We start from the raw sequence: 21,522 nt of genomic DNA, 5'->3' as shown, positions 1-21,522 counted from the left end.
GATTGTGTAATATGGGGATAACTGTAACAAGATAGCTGCTTCTCCTGCCATGAAAATTGTTAAATTGGTTTTTCATTCATTTTATAAGTAAACCAAGCTATTCCTTTAGTTCTGTGGGGCTTTGCCATTGTTTGGTTTCAGCTAGGCTTTCTCCTCAGATGGCTTTTTGTATTAATGTGGACATTGAAAAATACATTTTAAAATTAAACTTTTTTCAGATTCTCTCTTTGTAGGAGGCATGATATAAAAAATGCATATAGTTTAATTGAAAAGCTAAGTAATTGGGTAAAAGGTTTCAGATACCTTTGGTATTAACATGTAAGGTTTGTTTTAATTCAGTCTATAATACAGGTTCTGTAATACATCATTTCTAGTGCATGGCAATCAACTGTGCCACCCCCACCCCCACCCTGGTGAATTCTTCACACTTGCACACTGTATTGCTCTGTAATGGAGCCATGAGAGTGGCTCCATTGTTATGGTTATGCTCATCCCTGGCTTGCTAAGAAAAGTTCCTTTCTGCATTAAAACGTCTTAGTCCAACTTAGAGGAAGGGAGGATTTTATTTTTTGAAAATATGAGGTTAATTGGACGTCATTTTGAATGAGACTTTAGAATAGTGGGGGCAGGCCTTTTTTTGAAAGTTCTAATTGTTTTTGTCCAGTCATAACAGAAAAACCTCTTTATGGATTAATCTTCACTGAGAACCAATGCATGAATTAATCATGTTGGATTCCAAGGGTTTGGTGTTGTTAGAGGTGATCTCTGCATGTGGGGCAGCACTGTTATAGGTCCATTGACTGTTACATAACTAGTGCCATATAATCTCAACTTGTATTTTTAACAGGAGGTTTTTCTCGCCATTTTTCTCCAAAGAGCCTCTGCTTGCTAGGCGTGTGCATCTCATGTTGTTTTTTCCCTTTAAAATTACAATTAAAATTAATCTATTCAACATGTATTTTAAAAAGAGAGAAAATCAGTCCCACCCTCCAATTGTTCTCTCCCTGGTGTGTGAGCTCTTAACTTCCTTATCCCCAACTGCCAAATCTCCTATTCTGAATCCTGGCTTCTGGCAGCCAGCAACTTGGGACAACAGCCATCTATGGCATCTTCACACAACACCCACTGTTCCTGGACCCTGCTCTGTGACAGCTTCTTTAGTGCCTGAGGAAAATTTAGCTCTGCCCCTCATTTCTGAGCCATTTCCACTTCCCAGCATTTCTGCTGGTCACATGGAATCCTTGTATGTAAGACAGAGACGGTTAGGTGGAGATCTCCTAGGACCCGAGAAAATTGTTCCAGAAAAAGGAGGGCAGAGTTAAGGTGTTGGCATCTCTATTGTGGATTGCCTGAGTTTCTGTCACTTAAGAGGTTTTTTAAATATTGTATATTCACAGCCACGACTATTTACCAAAGTCTTGTCTTTTTTTTTCTTTTCCCCTGGGAATACTGAAAGTCTTGCTGTGCCTCAGCAGGCTGCTTTTAAAACGTTGTGTGTGAATTTCTGTGGTATGGTTTTCAAATGGTCTGTTCTGCATTATGCAGGTTAAAAGCAAAAGAGGAGGAATGGCGGGAAGCCCAGCAGGGCTTCAACAAGATCTGGCGGGAGCAGTATGAGAAGGCGTACTTAAAGTCCCTTGACCACCAGGCCGTCAACTTCAAACAAAATGACACCAAAGCCCTGCGCTCCAAGAGTTTGCTGAATGAGATTGAGAGCGTCTACGATGAGGTGTATATGTTAGCAAACAATCGATCATGTCTGTTTATATTGTTCTGTATTACGGTAATGCCCAGAAGTTCAGATCAGAATTGGGTCCCTGTTGTGGGAAGCGCTGTACAAACATCGAGGAAGATACCATCCCTACCCTGAAAAGCTTATAATTTAAGATGACAAGAGTGGGTGAGAAGAATGCTCGAAAATATATATAACTTGTAGATAAAAATGTAAGAGAAATAGCATATGTAATCCCTTAAATATCCCCTTTCCTCACTTGACCCCCAGCCTAGCCATCAACACTTGGCTGATTTTGTGTGTGTGTTGTGGCGGGAATGGCTTGCAGGAATGGATTAGAAGGATCTTACTTGTTTGTCCCTCGATTACAGCATCAGGAGCAGCATTCAGAGGGAAGAAGTGCCACCACGAACGAGCCTCACCTCATCTTCATCTATGAGGATAAACAGATTCTGGAAGATGCAGCTTCACTCATTAGCTACTATGTGAAACGACAGCCCACTATCCAGAAGGAAGATCAAGCCACCATTCGGCAAATAGTCCATCACTTTGTACCGGAGCTGTTTTTCTCTCCGCTCCCTGACCACAATGTTTCTGAAGAGTCAACTGATGAGGACAGAGAAAACCATCAGGGACAGACCCTGGATGCTCCTGAGCTACGAAAGAAACAGGTGCCAGGGCCGCCGAGCAGCCCTCTGGAGGAGAAAGCCGGGTTCTGTGATGCCGCTGTGGCTGAGTCTCACAAACCCCTGGACGATGTGTATAGTCTGTTCTTTGCCAATAATAATTGGTATTTCTTCCTCCGCCTTCACCAGACTCTCTGCTCAAGGCTCTTAAAGATTTATCGTCAGGCTCAGAAGCAGCTTCTAGAGTATCGGACTGAAAAGGAGAGGGAGAAACTCCTCTGTGAGGGAAGGAAAGAAAAGTCCAATGATCCAGCCATGGAACTGAGATTGAAACAACCAAGTAAGAGCATTCTGCTGTCTGGGAATTATTTTGCTGTTTGCGTTCTGAGTGCCTTATGCAGAGGCCACTTGTAGTGACTGGGACCAGCTGGCATGAATATGAGGAATAGAGATAACTGAGACCTCTCCAGTGTCTGAGAATTATGGATTCATAAGTAATGTTACCTGCATGTATTAACCAGGATGGTTAGGGGATAACTTACGAGCCAAGGGACACATCTTTGTTCATTTACACCTCTACAAGCCCATTGGCTGTTGTACGATATATACCTTATGTCTTCTATATGGGTATTTCTAGAACATGGGGAAAATACTGTTACAAAGTGTCCTGGAGTTTGTTGCTCACATTTAAAATACAGACACATGCATGAGAGTTGAATCAGGCACTGCCCCAATGACAATTTCAGATAGTCACACTGTTCTCATGGGGTCTTCCGTGTGCTGTCAGTGGCATCTGGAAGGATGCGGTTGGTGCTACACTTGAAGTGTATTGCTTATGTCTAAAAATATTCTTGGTGCCAAATGTCCTAGATCTAGAGCACAGTTATCTCTTCTGTCCCCTGCCTCGGGGCCACCCTCTGCCTCTTGTCTGCAGTGACTGCTTTCTTCTCCTGCCCAGGTGAGGTGGAGTTGGAGGAATACTACCCAGCATTCTTGGATATGGTGAGAAGTTTGCTGGATGGGAATATTGACCCCACACAGTATGAGGACACTCTGAGGGAGATGTTCACTATCCACGCCTACATTGGCTTCACCATGGACAAGCTGGTGCAGAATATTGTCCGCCAGGTAATCGTCTCTCAGATCATCTCTTAGTGCTTCCATGGTGCAGTTGGTGGACAGCCCTTCCTTGTCCTATTGATAAACAGGTCTCTCAGTGTATGAGAGATTTAGCAAAGGTCAGAGTAAAGGTGAAGAGGAACTTCACCTTAGAGTGACACTTGGAATGTATATCCTGGTGAGACAGGCATTCAGCTCTTTGTTTCCCTCCCCGTCTCTCCATAGCTTAAAAACCCTGGGTATCGCAGTTTAAAGGAATTGGCATTTGAAAATCTAGGCCTGTGGACTTGCAGCTTCTGTAAGTTTCAGTATTCCCTCTTTGGTTACAAAGGTTACATTAGGGTTACAAGGTATCCTGCAAACATAAGAAGCCAAGATTTCTCCTGAGGTGTTTACACAACCGTTAGTAGGTGATGGGAAAAAGGCAGAGGAAATAGTGAAAGGAAACGACTGTTGGTAAAATCAGGAGAAAATTCAGTTTGTGAACGGAAATTCCTGTGGCCAGTTAACTTACGACTACACCTCTCATTGTTTCTCTGCTGATGACACTTGACTGTCCCCACCAAAGCCATTTGGAAGCTTTGATTAGGAGTTGAGTTAGACGATTCACACTAACTATATTATCAAGCTTTCCGTTACCAGTTTAGCAATTAGATGTTTAAACAAGTGCTTTAAGACTTGACTGCCTCTTGCTCCCTCTGTTACATTCATTGCAAAATGGGAGGGGGGCAGATGTAAGGGAGTAGTGTGGGTTGCACCAGCGTATGTAACATTCTTGGTAGAAACCTGCTGCCCCCTTTTCTCTTGATAATAGCTTCACCATCTTGTGAGTGATGATATCTGCCTGAAGGTTGTAGAGCTCTACTTAAGTGAGAGAAAGCGAGGTGCTGCTGGAGGCAACCTATCCTCCAGGTGTGTCCGGGCAGCCAAGGAGACCAGCTATCAGTGGAAGGCTGAGCGCTGCATGGCAGATGAGAACTGCTTCAAGGTGAGAGCTTGCTTCAGGGGAATTACCCAAAGCAGAGGGGAACCAGACTGGGGTGGTGCAGACAGCAGCAGTCTGATGCTCTCCTGATAGCCTAGCTCCCAAGAGATTAGATGAATCCTGTTACTTAGGGCCAAGGGAGTTTAATTTATCTCTTGGATCAGGCAGCTGGGGAGTTATCCTATCTTTGTAGCTCCTAGCCAAGGAGGCTGTGATCAAGCGCCCATCAGAGTTTGCTCCTATTCAGACATGCAGGAAGCCTTTGAGTGAATATATTACTTTTCAGATAGTTCCATAGGGGCATGTGGCACTTTGAAGGCAAATAAAGAGACAAAGCTCTTTCCTGACAGGGCAGTGGGCAAAGAGAGCTGAAAGGAGAGGGCTTCTGCCCTTTAGGCACAGCATGAATGCTGGCTGCACTCAGACCTAGGCAAGTCCAAAAGTGTGTGGTGAGTTTCAGTGCTAAGGTTAGAGTTCGGAGGCTTTATGGACAGTGAGTTTCAAGGAAGGATTTGAATGTGGAAGGATGGAGTCTTAGGGCATCTTTGCAGAAGGCCCAGGAGGTTGGTTCCAGGGGGACTGGTGGGGAGGCAGAGGGAGGAGATGGTGGTTATAGTAGCCAGTGCAGGTGATAACCAAAGCTTTGGAGAGTGGTCCTAGCAATAAGGATCGAATTAAGAGAAAAGTCTTGTAGAGGAAGGACAGGCAGCATTTGGCAACAGTTTGGACAGGCATGAGCAAATGCGAGAGAAGCCCAATATAACATCAGGGTGGTGAGGAGGGGAGTGGTGCAACTAGCAGTCTTGGAGGACGAAGGGTCAGGAGGACGACTGGAAGGAAGGATGGAGCTTTGTTTTGATGTATTGAGTTTGAGGAGTTACTGTGCCAAGGGTGATGGGGCAGGCAGAGGAGCAGGTTTCACAGAAGGAGGGAACACCCAGGGTGAGTGGGGCAGGGCAGAGCTTGAGAGTTGGAAAGAACATCTCCATAAAGGTGGCATTGAAATCCACAAGGTCACAGTGTAGAGGAACGGAGAAAGTGGTAGCAAGAACTGAGCCTAGGTTTCTGTGTGGTCAAGCATCAGGGTGCCATGTTGTATATTCACCTCTTCTCCAATCTGTTGTGTTCAGTGGAATTTCCATGAAAATTCAGCACACTGATCTGGGCTCCTGCCAAGCTCTGGAGGCTCCAGGTGACATCCCCTGTATCTCACTTCATTACAGGTAATGTTTCTTCAGAGGAAAGGGCAGGTGATAATGACCATCGAGCTACTAGATACAGAAGAGACCCAAACAGAAGACCCTATGGAGGTTCAGGTAATTAAGCTGCAAGGACTATGGAGTCACCTCTGTGACACTGACAAAGGAGGCTGCCAGGAATGTTCCCTTCTATTTCACTCCAAATTGTGGGACAGGCTTTCCCAGGACAATGAGTGTACTTGGGGTAGAGTATGTGGAGGACTGTGTGTCCTTGATATAGAGGCTGCTGATACAGAAGTGGATTTAAACGCAGATTGGCTCAGGGTGGTTGGGTTAGGTACAGGCAGCTTTAAAAGCAGCCTGGAAATACACTGTTAAGGCAACTGAGTTTATTCTGGCTGGGGAGATATGACTTGGAAACGGTCTTTCTTGTATAGCACTTGGCTAACTACATGGAACAGTACGTTGGGGTGGAGGGCGTCCCAAACAACCAGAACGATGGCTTCTTACTGAAACCGGTCTTTCTGCAAAGGTGAGCTCTCCCCTTTCCCTGGTGTCTTGCCCACGACAGCTGGTTCTGCTGCTGCCCTGTGTGTTGAGATTATTTTGGCTCTAGTCCTGTGTGAAAGAGTCCCTTAAAATTTTATTTTTTTTGCACTTTCCATCCCTAGCACCTCAAAACCAATATACTGTACACACTGTTCCAGGGAAATACAGACACACTGGGGTGCAGGTTTACAACCAGTATGTGGCGCTCTGCACAAGGGCATTTAGGGCAGCAGTCAGGTTTTCACACAATATTAAGTGTACAATAAGAAGGAGAGAGTAGGACTGTCTTCTAAGCAGTCCCTCTTTTGGGGGGGAATTTAAGGCCTAGTCCCTTCTGCACTTCATCACAAAAGTGTGCCAACCTTGGGGGTAAGGGGGATGGTCTGGAAGCAAAGTTCCTGGGAAGAGCCAGGCATAGGAATGTGAATTTCATGCTCTGATCTTTGGTGACTAGGAGGGTGGAAGCTGAATAGCCAGGGATTTTAAATTACTTCATAATACGTGGTTTTGTCCTAGGAACCTTAAAAAATTCCGCAAGTGGCAATGCAAGCAAGTGAGAGCTCTGCGGAGTGAAGTGAAGAGTTCCTGGAAGAGGCTGATCGGGGTGGAGAGTGCATGCAACATGGACTGCAGGTTTAGGCTCAACACCCACAAAATGATGTTCATCATGAACTCTGAGGATTACATGTACAGGCGGGGGACTCTCTCCCGAGCTAAGCAGGTGCATGTCCTGTTATTCTCTCAACAACTCAGGCACTGGCAGAGATGGGGAACTTCAGCTGCGACACCTGCAGTGACAGGAGTCTCATGGCTGAATTCCTACAGACTGCTCCCTGGAGTTACATCTCCACGCTGGCTGAAATAGCAGAGGAACTGGTAAATGCTGTATACCTTAGTTTACTAGCCATAGCTTTACCATGCAAGTTGCACAGGAGGATAGTTCCATGTAAGAAGCAGAGGCCTCTAGAGGCAGGTACAAGGGATATGTGCTCCTCTGGTTGTTTTAAAGCATGAATGTCTCAAGTGTCCAGAGAGCTGAAGATTTAACCTTCTCCCCTACGAGCCTTTCAGTGACCTTTACTGTCCTTATCTCAGGTGCAGCCCATGGTTCTGCTCAAGCACCACCAACAGTTTGAGGAGTGGCACAGCAGGTGGCTAGAAGAGAATGTTACTGTGGAGGCAGCAGAACTGGTTCAAGACTGGCTAATGGGCGATGAGGACGAGGACATGGTCCCATGCAAAACAACTTGTGAGACGGTGAATGTCCATGGGGTCCCCGTGAATAGATACAGAGTCCAGTATAGTCGCCGTCCAGCCTCACCATGAGCAGAGACTCATCCACGTGACCATGCCAAGCAGGAGCTTTGCCGGCAAAACACTTTTACTCTGAGAATAGTGGTGGGAATGCAATGTATGTATTAATGATATTTATCCAAACAGCATTTTACTTTGGGTTATGATGTATTTTCCATATGGCATAGAATTGTCTCCTTGCAGTGTAATCCTCCAGGCCATGTCATTGTGAAGAGCGCTAAAGCCATTCCTGGAAGAGGGCTCTTAGCATTGCCACTCTGTATAGTAGCTTTCTAGCTTCAGGCCTACCACAAGTCAGCCGGAGTGGGAAAGGCTGAGCAAGGTGGGCTGTCTGCTTGGGCAGTGCCAAGTGCTCAGCTCCAGAAGAGCTGCCAAAGGCTGCTGCGTTGGAGGAACAGGGCAAGCTGGCCTGGCTGCTTGCAAGGGTGGCTGAGGGGGCTGCATGCTCTAGTCAGTGTAGAGCATGATGGGTGCTAGAGCTGATCCTGGCAGCTGCCTCATCTTTTTGAAGTGTTTAATGTTTCATGTCCCTCTGCATTTCATGCCATGCCTCAGTCTGCAGAACTTCTTAATAGAACCCCTCAGGGCCAGTGGGCCCAGAGCACTGGCTTTGCCATGGGTGCAGGTACTCAATTGCGTTATCTGTTCATACTAATGAAGCTATGAATGCCACGTGCGTTACTGCTGCTGTGGTGGAGAAATGCCAAATCTTGAGACCTCAAGGGAGGGAAATGAGACCCTCGAATTTTAAAACAGCTAGATTGGCTAAGAGTTTCAGAGCAGGCGCTAATCAGAAATGGCTCCATGGGCTGCATTGCTGAGCAAGTGAGCCCAGGCACATTCTCTGCCTCCGCAGAGAATTCTGTATTGGATCCCTTGTTGATCTTTATAAAACTGTGTCACACTGCAATATCCTGCCTTCTCATTTCAGGAACTGCTTGAAGCTGGAATAAAATCCATGAGGAGGTCTGGGTTTTTGTTTGTGTTTTGCATGCTGATGGACAGCCTCTGGAGACTCTGTGTTGCAGACACATATCTTAGTACTGCTGGGATAGTAACACTTACAAAGTGGATCAGTAGATGGAGCTCTTAAAGCATGTTTGCATTGGCTTGGAGGGTTTCCTAGATACTGCTCTTTTGCTGATGTCTGTACAGATGCTCTCTTTTGCAGTGACACACAGAAATGTGTATTCATGGGAGGATTCTGTCCAGGCATAAACAGTGTAGACAAGCTATTCCATTGACACGTTCTGTACCTCTTCCTGAACTCTGCCAAAAAAAACAAACCACCCACCCACCCACCGGGCTCTGAACCACACAAAACTTTACATTCATCTTCTGACTTAAACCTAGCAAAAGAACCAGAAAGTTCAGAGTCAAGGCAGCCCTGCAACCCCATCCTGACTTCACTTGTGTATTGCAGGAGCCTGGGAATATCACATAATCCTGTGTAAAATACATTGTGTCATGAGGCAAATCTAGCTTCTTTTCAGCCCTGACTCCAAGGACTCCTGGACATTTGTGGGGGTGGAGGGGGAATTGGACCCCCAAATGTGTTTGTTTCTGTGGTTTGGTTTTTATGGTTATAATTTCTGCTGGACCCAAGTAGCAGCCTATGGGAGTCGTGCTATGTTTACCCCACTGTACTGCATTTGGTTTCACAGTTGTCTCACTTGACAGCAGAAGAAATGGGCCATTTGTGCGCATTTGACCTAAAACTGTACCAGTTGTTTCTTTTTTGCAAGATAATCTGTGAGTGGGAGGCAGCAAGGCTGACCATTTGGCATTTGTGGCCACATGCACATCCATTGCCAGCGCTTTGTACCATGAACCCAAATTCTTATTGTCCAGGGCTCAACTGATGCCAGTGGCAGAAATTATATGAAGTTTTTTCAAAGCCCTTGGCTTGTTTTAGGTAAGGGATGGAGCTCTGTAAGAGGTTAGGATAGATCTGACTAGTGCAACATCTCTTTTGCCTCTACACAGCTCTACAAACACACCTCAGTCCTGTTCAACACTCTGCTGTCCCAAGCAGAGATGACCAACTGTGCCAAATTTTGTTATGGTTTTGTGATACAGACAAATGTTTACTAGAAAGTAGCTTGCAACTTGTGGCTTAAAATGCAATTGATTCCAAGTCTCCCAGGGTGCGTAAGGCTAATACACGCATGGACCCTGGTCAGTCTCCCCAACATTTTTAAGTGTACTTCAGGTATTTTTACGCATCCTTATTTTGTAAACCTTAATTTATAATCTGAATGGATTAAGTGAGAATTTCATCATTTACAGCACTATTGTCTCAAATGTGATAGTAGCAAATGATGTGAATGAAACAAGTGGGTGGTGCCAATGTGTTTGAGAGCGGCCTGCTAACGTTTGAGATTTCAGCATTTGAACGCTGTCTATCTTCTAGCATGAAATTGATTAAAGAAAGTTTGTTCTTCCATTTTTTTGAAGGATCTTTGCTTTGGGGCTTGTAATTGCTTTGCCAGCTCTTTGAATGTAGTTTTTTTATATTTATTTGCACATTCAAGTAAAATAAAATATTGATTTTAAAAGTCAGCAGCTCTCCCTGAGTTCTTTGTTTTAGTGAATTTAGAGCTGGTGTCTACAGCCCTGGAGACTGAAGACTCATTTCTAACTATAGAACAGCCTGATAATAGGCTGTGTAGGTGTCTGTAAAGGCAGGTGTAGGACAGCCAGTGCCAGCTTGTGATCTGGACATCTGTTTGCTATCGCCTGCACTGAGACTTCCAATTCACTTCATATGGGCCAACAGGCAGTCCTCAAAAAGGAAACAACTTGTGGCCATTAGCATCTTGGGCTGTTTTTGAGTGATAGTCTAGAGCAATGGTCTCCAAACTTTTTGGATCACGCACCCCCAGTGCCAGCTCTAGGGAAATTTAAAAAAAAAAACACCTGCCGCCGGCGTGCCACCGAAGAATCAAAGGTCCAGGAGCACTGCTGCCGCCGTGTCGGCAGCACTCCTTCGGCGGTGCTCCTCCTACCGCGCACCCCCAGGGATGGTGTTGCGCACCCCTGGGGTGTGCACACCTCACTTTGGAGACCACTGGACTAGAGGCTCTTGCTGCTACTGCATTACTAGTGCCAACTGTTCTACTTATCCGATAAAAACACTGCTTTTCTGGATCTGACTAGCTGTTGTATGTAGGGACTGGTGCCTTGAGTATTTGACTTTCCTTGGTCTACCCCAAAGATTTAGATGGTGCCATGGTTTCTGGGTTTCATTTTCAAGTGCCAGTGAAAAGCGGAGACATTTATTTGGCTTTCAATGCTCTGGCCAAAATGTGCCCTTCACAGAGAGCTGGGGCCATTCAACCCATCTAAAAATCAGGCCACTTCTTTAAGTGTAAGAGATTATTTAGGTGCCTAACTGTAAATCACCTAAGCTTGAAAATCTTATCCACTGTCTGTATGAATGAAACATCACTGTGAAAAAGGCTAATGCAACCCTAGGATACAGCAGGCAAGGTATTTCCAGTAGAGACAAAGAAGTGTTACTACCATTGTATAAGATGGTACAAAGAGACCCCTTATCTAGAATACTGTGCAATTCTGATCCCCCATATTTAAGAAAAGGAGTACTTATGGCACCTTAGAGACTAACCAATTTATTTGAGCATAAGCTTTTGTGAGCTACAGCTCACTTCATCGGATGCATTCAGTGGAAAATACAGTGGGGAGATGTATATACACAGAGAACATGAAACAATGGGTGTTACCATACACACTGTAAGGAGAGTGATCACTTAAGATGAGCTATTACCAGCAGGAGAGCGGGGAGTGGGAGGAAGAAAACCTTTTGTAGTGATAATCAAGGTGGGCCATTTCCAGCAGTTGACAAGAATGTCTGAGGAACAGTGGGGGGAGGGGGGAATAAACATGGGGAAATAGTTTTACTTTGTGTAATGACCCATCCACTCCCAGTCTCTATTCAAGCCTAAATTAATTGTATCCAGTTTGCAAATTAATTCCAATTCAGCAGTCTCTCGTTGGAGTCTGTTTATGAAGTCTTTTTGTTGTAATATTGCGACTTTTAGGTCTGTAATCGAGTGACCAGAGAGACTGAAGTGTTCTCCGACTGGTTTATGAATGTTATAATTCTTTTACATAGAGACTGTCCAGTTTGACCAATGTACATGGCAGAGGGGCATTGCTGGCACATGATGGCATATATCACATTGGTAGATGTGCAGGTGAACGAGCCTCTGATAGTGTGGCTGATGTGATTAGGCCCTATGATGGTGTCCCCTGAATAGATATGTGGACACAGTTGGCAACGGGCTTTGTTGCAAGGATAGGTTCCTGGGTTAGTGGTTCTGTTGTGTGGTGTGTGGTTGCTGGTGAGTATTTGCTTCAGGTTGGGGGGCTGTCTGTAAGCAAGGACTGGCCTGTCTCCCAAGATCTGTGAGAGTGATGGGTCGTCCTTCAGGATAGGTTGTAGATCCTTGATGATGCGTTGGAGAGGTTTTAGTTGGGGGCTGAAGGTGATGGCTAGTGGCGTTCTGTTATTTTCTTTGTTGGGCCTGTCCTGGAGTAGGTGACTTCTGGGTACTCTTCTGGCTCTGTCAATCTGTTTCTTCACTTCAGCAGGTGGATACTGTAGTTGTAAGAATGCTTGATAGAGATCTTGTAGGTGTTTGTCTCTGTCTGAGGGGTTGGAGCAAATGCGGTTGTATTGTAGAGCTTGGCTGTAGACAATGGATCGTGTGGTGTGATCTGGGTGAAAGCTGGAGGCATGTAGGTAGGAATAGCGGTCAGTAGGTTTCCGGTATAGGGTGGTGTTTATGTGACCATCGCTTATTAGCACCGTAGTGTCCAGGAAGTGGATTTCTTGTGTGGATTGGTCCAGGCTGAGATTGATGGTGGGATGGAAATTGTTGAAATCATGGTGGAATTCCTCAAGGGCTTCTTTTCCATGGGTCCAGGTGATGAAGATGTCATCAATATAGCGCAAGTAGAGTAGGGGCATTAGGGGACGAGAGCTGAGGAAGCGTTGTTCTAAGTCAGCCATAAAAATGTTGGCATACTGTGGGGCCATGCAGGTACCCATAGCAGTGCCGCTGGTTTGAAGGTATACATTGTCCCCAAATGTGAAATAGTTATGGGTGAGGACAAAGTCACAAAGTTCAGCCACCAGGTTAGCCATGACATTATCGGGGATAGTGTTCCTGATGGCGTGTAGTCCATCTTTGTGTGGAATGTTGGTGTAGAGGGCTTCTACATCCATAGTGGCCAGGATGGTGTTTTCAGGAAGATCACCGATGGATTGTAGTTTCCTCAGGAAGTCAGTGGTGTCTCGAAGATAGCTGGGAGTGCTGGTAGCGTAGGGCCTGAGGAGGGAGTCTACATAGCCAGACAATCTTGCTGTCAGGGTGCCAATGCCTGAGATGATGGGGCATCCAGGATTTCCAAGTTTATGGATCTTGGGTAGCAGATAGAATACCCCAGGTCGGGGTTCCAGGGGTGTGTCTGTGCGGATTTGTTCTTGTGCTTTTTCAGGGAGTTTCTTGAGCAAATGCTGTAGTTTCTTTTGGTAACCCTCAGTGGGATCAGAGGGTAATGGCTTGTAGAAAGTGGTGTTGGAGAGCTGCCTAGCAGCCTCTTGTTCATATTCCGACCTATTCATGATGACGACAGCACCTCCTTTGTCAGCCTTTTTGATTATGATGTCAGAGTTGTTTCTGAGGCTGTGGATGGCATTGTGTTCTGCACGGCTGAGGTTATGGGGCAAGTGATGCTGCTTTTCCACAATTTCAGCCCCCCCCTCCCCCCCCCCCGCTCTTCTGCTGGTATTAGCTCATCTTAAGTGATCATTCTCCTTACAGTGTGTATGATAACACCCATTGTTTCATGTTCTCTGTGTATATAAATCTCCCCACTGTATTTTCCACTGAATGCATCCGATGAAGTGAGCTGTAGCTCACGAAAGCTTATGCTCAAATAAATTGGTTAGTCTCTAAGGTGCCACAAGTACTCCTTTTCTTTTTGCGAATACAGACTAACACAGCTACTACTCTGAAACCTCCCATATTTAAGAAAGATCAATTCAAACTGGAGCCAGGTGCAGAGAAGGGCTACTAGGATGATCAGAGGAATGAAGACCCTGCCTTATGAGAGGAGACTTAAGTAGCTACTTGTTTAGCCTAAAAAACAGAGGCTGAGGGGAGATATGATTGCTCTCTATAAATTCATTAGCGGGATAAACACCAGGAGTGGTGGAGAGGAGTTATTTCAGTTAAGGGCCAACATTGCGACAAGAACAAATGGATATAAATGACCAAGAAATTTAGGCTTTACATTAAACAAAAGTTTCTAAGGAGTCAAGTTCTGGAATAGCCTTCTAAGGGGAGTGGTGGGGGCAAAAAACCTAACTTGTTTCAAGACTGAGCTTGATACATTTATGGAGAAGGTGGTATTATAAGGTTGCGTACAATGGCAGTGGCCCATCTGTGACTGCAATTAGCAAATATCCCCAATGGCAGGAGATGGGACACTGGAGGAGGTGGGGGGAGGGCTCTGAGTTACTACAGAAAATTCTTTCCCAGGTGTCTGCAGTTGGGTCTCAGGATCTAACTGATCACCATGTCTGGGGTGGGGAAGGAATTTTTCCCCAGATTAGAGTGGCAGAGACCCTGAGTGGGAAGTTACCTTCCTCTACTGGGTGGGGCACAGGTCATTTAGGGGTCTGAACTAGAGTAAATGGTGGCTTCTCTGTAACTTGAATTCTTTAAATTAAGATTTGAGGACTTCAGTAACTCAGCCAGAGGTTACTGTTACAGGAGTAGGTTGGTGAGGTTCTGTGGCAGCAGGTCTTGACTAGATCATGATGGTCCCTTCTGGCCTTAAAGGCTGAGTCTATGAATCCAAAACAAGTGTCCTTTGGCCTGTCTGGCTACCTGTAATACCTTGTGCCTTACATTCATAATGGTTTTTATCCTCAGAACACCATCACAAGGTAGAGAAGTACTATTCGCTTCCTTTTACAGACAAGAACTGAAGCACAGAGATTAGTAACTTGACCAGGGCCACCCAGGGAGTCTGTGGCAGAGCAGAGAATTGAACCCAGGTCTACTGAATCCTTGGGTGGTACCCTATGACTGGATCATTCTTCCTGGTCAGATGTGGCCATTACCACAGATCTGATATTGAAGGAACAGACGAGAACTATTGTCCCCTCTTTTGCTATAATAGTTATATTATAATATAATATAAAAGCTATTATAATAGTTATATTTTCTATTATTTCTTCCTCTGAGCACTTGCCTATTAGACTAAAATGCTGCAAGTATAAATGTCACTTGGTTGCAGCGATGCTTTAAGCTGGATCCTCTAGTATCTCTCAGACCCTAAAAGAGAAACAAAACACAGTATATTATGTAAGTGCTAAATGTAATTAAAGTATTTCCAGTCTAGGTCCAGTCTGCTTGGAGCCCATCTCTCTAGTCCAGTATCTGGGAGCTTTAATCATACTCTTCTGCAGCTCCTGCTCTGTAAAATGAGACGTGGTTAGCATTCCTGAAACCTGCCTGCTAGCCATTTTGTTTTCTAGTGTAGGCTGCCAAGGCTCTGTTAGAGCTAAGCAAAGATGGCCTGAGATGAAGAAAGCAAAGAGCCCATGAGGTGGCACAATTGCTCTATGAAAAGGCAGCTTTTTAAAGGAAAGTGGTTTAAAAAAAAAAAGTTCAGATGAACTCACTGCACAAACTACTGTTTGTTTCCAGCAGCACCCACATGGTGCTAGGTGCTGCACAAACATGATATGATCCTGGCTCCCTAAGAGCTTACATGCTAAATTAACCTCTGGAGCTAAATAAAAGAGGCATTCAATAAAGTTACTTCAGTTCACAAGTCTTTGGAACATGTGCTCAAATTTATTGCAACTGCAATCATGAAAATAGCCTGTCACCTCTGGCCTTCCCAAATTCCTGCATAATAACAGAGGTAACTATCTTTCCAGTGAGCTCTAGCTAACAAAGGAATTAATGTATATTTTTGCAAAGGAAGCTGCAGTGATGTGACCCAGATCTGATAGGAGTTTCCTTTACATCCTTCTCAATACTTCAGTTGCCATAATAAAATGGAACTGTCCTTTTTTTTGTTCGGTGTATGATTTGCTCACAAGGAAACAAGCTGTTTTTCTGTTTCTCCTATAGATAATCCTCTGATGCATACACTGCATGGGATAATTTGACCAAAAAAAAAAAAAAAAAAAATACAGGGTTGGTGCCTGTGAGGACACAATACACTTTATACAAAGGCCTCCTCTCAGAAATCTTGGCCATCTTACAAAGAAAACGTCCCCCAGGCTACAAGGGATGGAATAGGCGCTCTGAAGGGACAGCCAGATCCTGACATCATCCAGTGCAGTCTGAGCTCAGACAGAAATCTCATCGAGTGAGCAACTTTAATGGCAAAGAACAAAATTTGTTTAAAAATATTTTTCTGGATAGTTGATTGAAATAAGCATGAATTGTATTCTAATTCAAACAAATGGGAAACACTAAAGGGAGTAGCTGGACTCTGTTTAATAATTTGCTTTTTATTTTACATGTTCCTGTACTATATGCTGCCAACTCCTAGCAGAGAGCATAAGCCTGTGAGCAAGTAGGAATGACCTAGGAACTCCTTCCTCCCACTCCCGGACTATAAAATGCGGTTATTCCTTCACACACAGTAGTCAACTCCAGTGCAATGCTAGGTGACTTTGTCTTAATCAAATCAGGCAGCCATTCCACCTTGCACTTATGTAAGTTACAGCTTGGTCTGGCAATCACAACCTATACAAATTCTAATGTTTGACTGAACCCCATATGGCAGCTCCTTTGCATTGTCAATGCTGCCAAGAAACCCACGTCATCTGTCAGTGTCTGTGTCAGGGAGGGCATGCCCCATCCCAAAGGCCTTGTGTCTACAGATGGGAAATTGACCTGCATGACTATTCTGGAATAACTCACTTCCTTTAGCTGGACACTGTGCTGGAATAATTACTCTGCTTTGCAACCAGAGTAATTATTCTACCAAAAATCGCTTTTATTTTAGAATAGAGTCCAACCAGGAAATATTCCAAAATTATTCCCCCACATATACAAGCCCAAAGTTTGTTGTGAGCTCCCATCCAAGGTAAAGGACAGTAGCAATGAACAAGGGCTTTACTCTTTTTAAACCTTTGTATTAGGGAAGTGGGTAGAGGTCAAGGTCCTGAATGCTGAATAAATGTGGTAAATGGCAGTCTCTGGGCCAAAGAGCTACCACTAAAAGCCAGAGCCTATTGGGTGATATACTTATTGTGCCTTGGCTTCTTGAGTGTTAGCTCTTCAGGTAACATAATAGGATGTGCCCAATCAAGGAGCAGTGATTATTGAGGTTGTTGCAGTTTTCATTAGGTGAGTGTCACACAAATTACTGGGGGGTCTATGGCCTCTATATTTATCATGCTCCTCTTTCCACCTCCTTTAAATACATCCATATGAACACCCTACCTGCCTGGCACCTGGATGGGGTCCTCAGTTCAAATTGAGTGACATCATGAAAGGTCAGTTTACATGTCAAATCCTGTTGCCATATCAATATCTACAAGAAGCAAATTCTATAAAGGAAATGTCAACTGAACAGAAACAACCCAGCAGCGTCCTGCAGCCTGGGGCTGCTTCCTGGGGAGTGTTATGTTGGGAGTGTCATTCTATGGTAGGGGTGGGCAAACTTTTTGGCCCGAGGGCCACATCAGGGTGCAAAAATGTATGGAGGGTCGGGTAGGGAAGGCTGTGCCTCCCCAAACAGCCTGGCCCCCGCCCCCTATCTGCTCCCTCCTACTTTCCACCCCCTGACTGCCCCCCTCAGAACCTCCCACCCATCCAACCCCCCCGCTCCTTGTCCCCTGACTGCCCCCCCGGGACCCCACCCCCTATCCAAACTCCCCTATTCCCCATCCCCTGCCCCCCTGAACCTCTGCCCTATCCAACCACCCCCTGTTCCCTGTCCCCTGACCGACCCCTCCAACTGACCCCTGTCCCCTGACTGCCCCCCAGAACCCCCTGCCCCATATCCAACCCCCTGGCCCCAGCCCCCTTTACCATGCAGCTCAGAGCAGCATGTCTGGAGCCGCGCCACCCGACTGGAGCCAGACACGCTGCTCTGCATGAGCACGCAGCCCCGCCGCCCAGAGCGCTGCCCATGCGGCGGCATACCTGGGGGGGAGGGGGAACAGTGCGGGAAGGGCTAGGGGTCTCGCCTTCCCTGTGGGAAGCTCAGGGGCCGGGCAGGACGGTCCTGCGGGCTGGATGTGGCCCACGGGCCGTAGTTTGCCCACCTCTGTTCTATGGTCTCTCTTTCTTAAACAAGCCATACTTACAAGATCCTGGACTCTACCTGGGAAGCAGAGACTTTGAAAAAGATTTGGTGGTCATGGTAGATAATCAGCTAAACGTAAGTTTACAGCAACACTATAAAGGGCTAGTGCAACCCTTGGATACATAGACAGGGGAGTCTCAAGTAGGAGTAGAGAGGTTATTTTGCTTCTGTATTTGGTGCTGCAACTGCTTGTTACATTGTTAAAAAATTAAGATTGGATGTTTTTCTGAACAATCGGCTCTAGGAATTATTTTGGGGATCTGCTGCCTGTGTTATACAGGCACTCAGACTAGATCACAATGGTCCCTTCTGACCTTGGAAGCTATTGAATACTGGGGAAAAATCCAGCAAACCACAGCTATTTAAAAGTGAAGACAAATGGCTGGCTGGCTGGCGGGTTTGGGTCAGAACAGGGACCATGGCCCTAGGGTGATGCATGCTTTAGAATAAGGTATTAATTACTCTGCACTAGTACTGTGCAGGGCACTTTACCCTGCAGAGAATGACTGAATCCTAGTCTCAAGGCGCTTACAGTCAATAGGCAGCTGCATGCAGGAGGAGCCAACATCACAGGTTAGGGATTGGGTGTGCATAGGCGCCGACTCTGGGGGTGCTCCGGGGCTGGCGCGACCATGGGGAAAAATTAGCAGGTGCTCCGCACTCACCAGCAGCCAAGCTCCCCCCAAGCGCGCCATGTCCCCACTCCTCCTCCTCCATCCCAGTGCTTCCCCCCCGCCACCTAACAACTCTTTGGCAGTGCTTAGGACTTTCCGGGAGGGAGGGGGAGGAGTGGGGATGCGGCGCACCCAGGGGAGGAAGTGGAGAAGAGGTGGGGAAGGGGGTGGAATGGCGGTGGGAAGGGGGCAGGGCTGGGGTGGGGACTTTGGGGAAGGGGTGGAATGGGGGTGGGCAAGAGTTGGGTAGGGGCGGGGCCAGAGGCAGGGCAGGGGTCGAGCACTCACCGGGCAGAGGGGAAGTTGACGCCTATGTGGGTGTGGGATGGGGGAGGGTGTCTGGTGAAAGACCACAGAGTCACAACCTAAGCCAGGGGGTTGCAATCTTTTTTCATTTGCAGATCCCCTAACTACTTCAAATGAAGGTGCAGACCCCTTTGGAAATCTCAGACATAGTCTGTGGACTGCTAGGGTTCCGCAGATCACAGGTTGTAAATCACTGGTCTAAGCAGTCAGGGAGGCTGATACAAAGTAGTACACAGGGAACATTTTACATGTCCAAGACCACCTTCTCCTTAAGGCTCCTTGCAAAAGTAAAATTGGAGCAGGGACAGAAGAGATGTGCCATGGGGGTAGAAAAGGGGTAGAGTTTCAGTCTTGCAGGTTGTGAGGGGAGGAAAGACCATGAAAGGCCTGGGGGCTTATAAGGAAAGGGTATGGAGTGAGATCCCAGTGAGTAGCTGGGGTAACAGAAGGAGATGAGAGGAGGCAGGAAGGTCATGGAGGGCCCTGAAGGTGAGGAAGAAAAGCTGGAATCTGATGTGTGAAGTGACCGGGAGCTGTGGGAGGGAAGTTAAAGGGGTGGTGACGGTGAAGTGGCTGTAGTTGGTGACCAATGCCACAGCAGAGGTTGGTCAGATGGTCGGAGGGGAGTGTCAGGAAGAGGCTGCAATTCATCTCTTTAGCTGGGTTGAGGCACCATGGGAGGCTCATGGTTAAAAGATCCATAATTTCTATTTATAACGGTCAGCAGTAGCTTCCTGTGTCTTGTGGTTCCAAGTTGGATGTGACTGACGTTCAGTGGCTGGGGAAGGCAGGGCCAGAGCCGCATTCATGGAAAATGTGAGGTTATGCTGATGCTAGTGGAAATAATCCACACGTTTGTCTGCAAAGCCATGGAGCTGCTCCTGGTATCTAGACTACAACCACCATCTTAGGTTAGGGCAGGTGCCCAGCTGAACTGAGGTTTCTACCTTGATACCCAATGGTTTCAAACTGACATTCCCTAGAGACATGAAATGGGGGTCTTGGGATGAGAAATAACCTTTTGGCTTCTCTTTCCTGCACTAGATCTGCCAAGCCCTTGAAAATCTGAGTCTGGGGTAGCTCTTTCATAATTTTCTTCAATAGCTCTACAATCCCTGGCCTGCTCTACCCGTGTACCCCCACAGGCTGAGAGCTCTGGGGCAAGAGTATTCTTTGTACCTGGAGATAATCAATTGCACAATGAATTGCCTTAAAATCCACAGGCAGGGATCACACGACTGTCACTGCTCATTAGCATCTCTTTGAAACCTCTGTCACTAACATGCTCAAACAATCTGTTCTGCACCGAAAGCAATCAATAACAATCCCACAGCATCTGCAAAGGAAAGGATACAGCAATAAGTAACCTCTCCCTGCTCCACCCCAGATACCTGGCCATAGAAAGCAGGGCTGTGATTTGCACACGATCTGAACGGATGATGTCTAATTTTTTGCATACAGAGCGTGAAAAGGATCCTGGTTGAGGCATGGAAAATATGTGGTCACATGAGTCACTCTGTAATGTTTCATAAATCCTGGGAGAATCGCAAAAGCAAAACATCCAACATTGCATCTTCCCTGCCCAGTGGAACGCCACCTCTGGACACGCTCGGCCCAAGGATGTGGGAATATGGCAAAAGCAAAGGAAATAGGATAATATGCTCCTTGAAATAGAGGAATCTCATCAAACAGCAGCCAGGCTCGGATTTGCAACCTTCACAGAAGAGGCCATTCATAAGCGAACCAGAAAGAAATGAGCCATCAGTCATATTGCCAAACCAAATTCACAGTTCCTATTGCCAGGACTGCAGCTCCAGTTCTTAGGTCCTCACTGAGACAGGCAGGCAAGAGCATTGTGGTGGGGCAAGAACCTCCAACCATCAACTGCTGCCCCTAAGACAGTGTTACCTAACGTTGGGCTGTCCTCCTGCTTCACTGTCGTCCATGTCTCACTGCAGAGTAAAGCAGGCTGGGTGGGGCTTTTGCCATTTTTTTGCAGCAATCAGGACATGGTCTGCATTTATCTGAGAGATGTGGGATAGTTTGGGGACTCCCCCATAGATTGGGATAAGGACTTGGCAGAGCACAGAGGGGGCTTAAAGTATTGAACAGTGAAAGTGCTCAAGGCCTAAGTAGCAGAGGAGGGTCAGGGCTTGGGGAATATCTGGTGGGAAATGACAGGGTCACATGCTCAGGCAGGTCCCCAGAGGGCCCTTATACAGCTGTAAATGGTTGTAAAATGGGTCACCCTCCTAGTATTGTCACCATATATAGACAGTAATAGCCTTTTGTTCCTCCAGATCATTCATTAGCAGGGAAGAGCTGGCAGGCCTTCCTGCAGGTTTATTGAGTAATGGGGCTCTGGAAGCACAGTTCCTTCCTAGGGGAGGGTCACTGACATTCAGCTTTATCTCCCCAGCTACAGAGCCATCCTGTGAATCCTTGTCAGACAGACACCATTTCCTCTTTGGTGGGGCTGTGCTCAGCATTCCTGACAATTATCAGCGGAAGCATGAAGCCTCCATCAAACTCCGAGATCATGCTGCGGCTGTTTATATTTTGCAGCACTTTGGGCTGGAGCTGACGTACTCAGATAAAAATAGCTCATTGGGTTCACACACAATTTTTCAATAAATTACTTCAGTGA

The 21,522-nt window shown here is 46.2% G+C and overlaps 1 protein-coding gene across 3 annotated transcripts in view; it reads left to right on the top strand.

The window, feature by feature from the left end:
- The window catches only part of SIN3B (SIN3 transcription regulator family member B), a 29,553-nt gene extending 19,467 nt beyond the window's left edge, over positions 1–10,086 (top strand). For 2 of the 3 annotated variants that reach the window (XM_037886058.2, XM_037886060.2), the window contains 8 exons: positions 1,546–1,729; positions 2,104–2,698; positions 3,317–3,486; positions 4,292–4,465; positions 5,686–5,778; positions 6,099–6,193; positions 6,727–6,931; positions 7,306–10,086. In XM_037886058.2, coding sequence (XP_037741986.1) covers positions 1,546–1,729; positions 2,104–2,698; positions 3,317–3,486; positions 4,292–4,465; positions 5,686–5,778; positions 6,099–6,193; positions 6,727–6,931; positions 7,306–7,536 — 1,747 coding nt within the window. In that variant the 3' untranslated portion in view covers positions 7,537–10,086. The remainder of the gene's footprint in view (positions 1–1,545; positions 1,730–2,103; positions 2,699–3,316; positions 3,487–4,291; positions 4,466–5,685; positions 5,779–6,098; positions 6,194–6,726; positions 6,932–7,305) is intronic. The other variant, XR_005223390.2, reaches the window with a different exon arrangement.
- The last annotated feature ends 11,436 nt before the right edge of the window (positions 10,087–21,522 follow it).

The sequence above is a fragment of the Chelonia mydas genome, chromosome 25 (assembly GCF_015237465.2).
Source record: "Chelonia mydas isolate rCheMyd1 chromosome 25, rCheMyd1.pri.v2, whole genome shotgun sequence".
NCBI classification, from domain to species: domain Eukaryota; kingdom Metazoa; phylum Chordata; order Testudines; family Cheloniidae; genus Chelonia; species Chelonia mydas.
The sequence above is the reverse complement of the archived record's forward strand: the minus strand, read 5'-3'. Positions and strand labels throughout refer to the sequence as shown.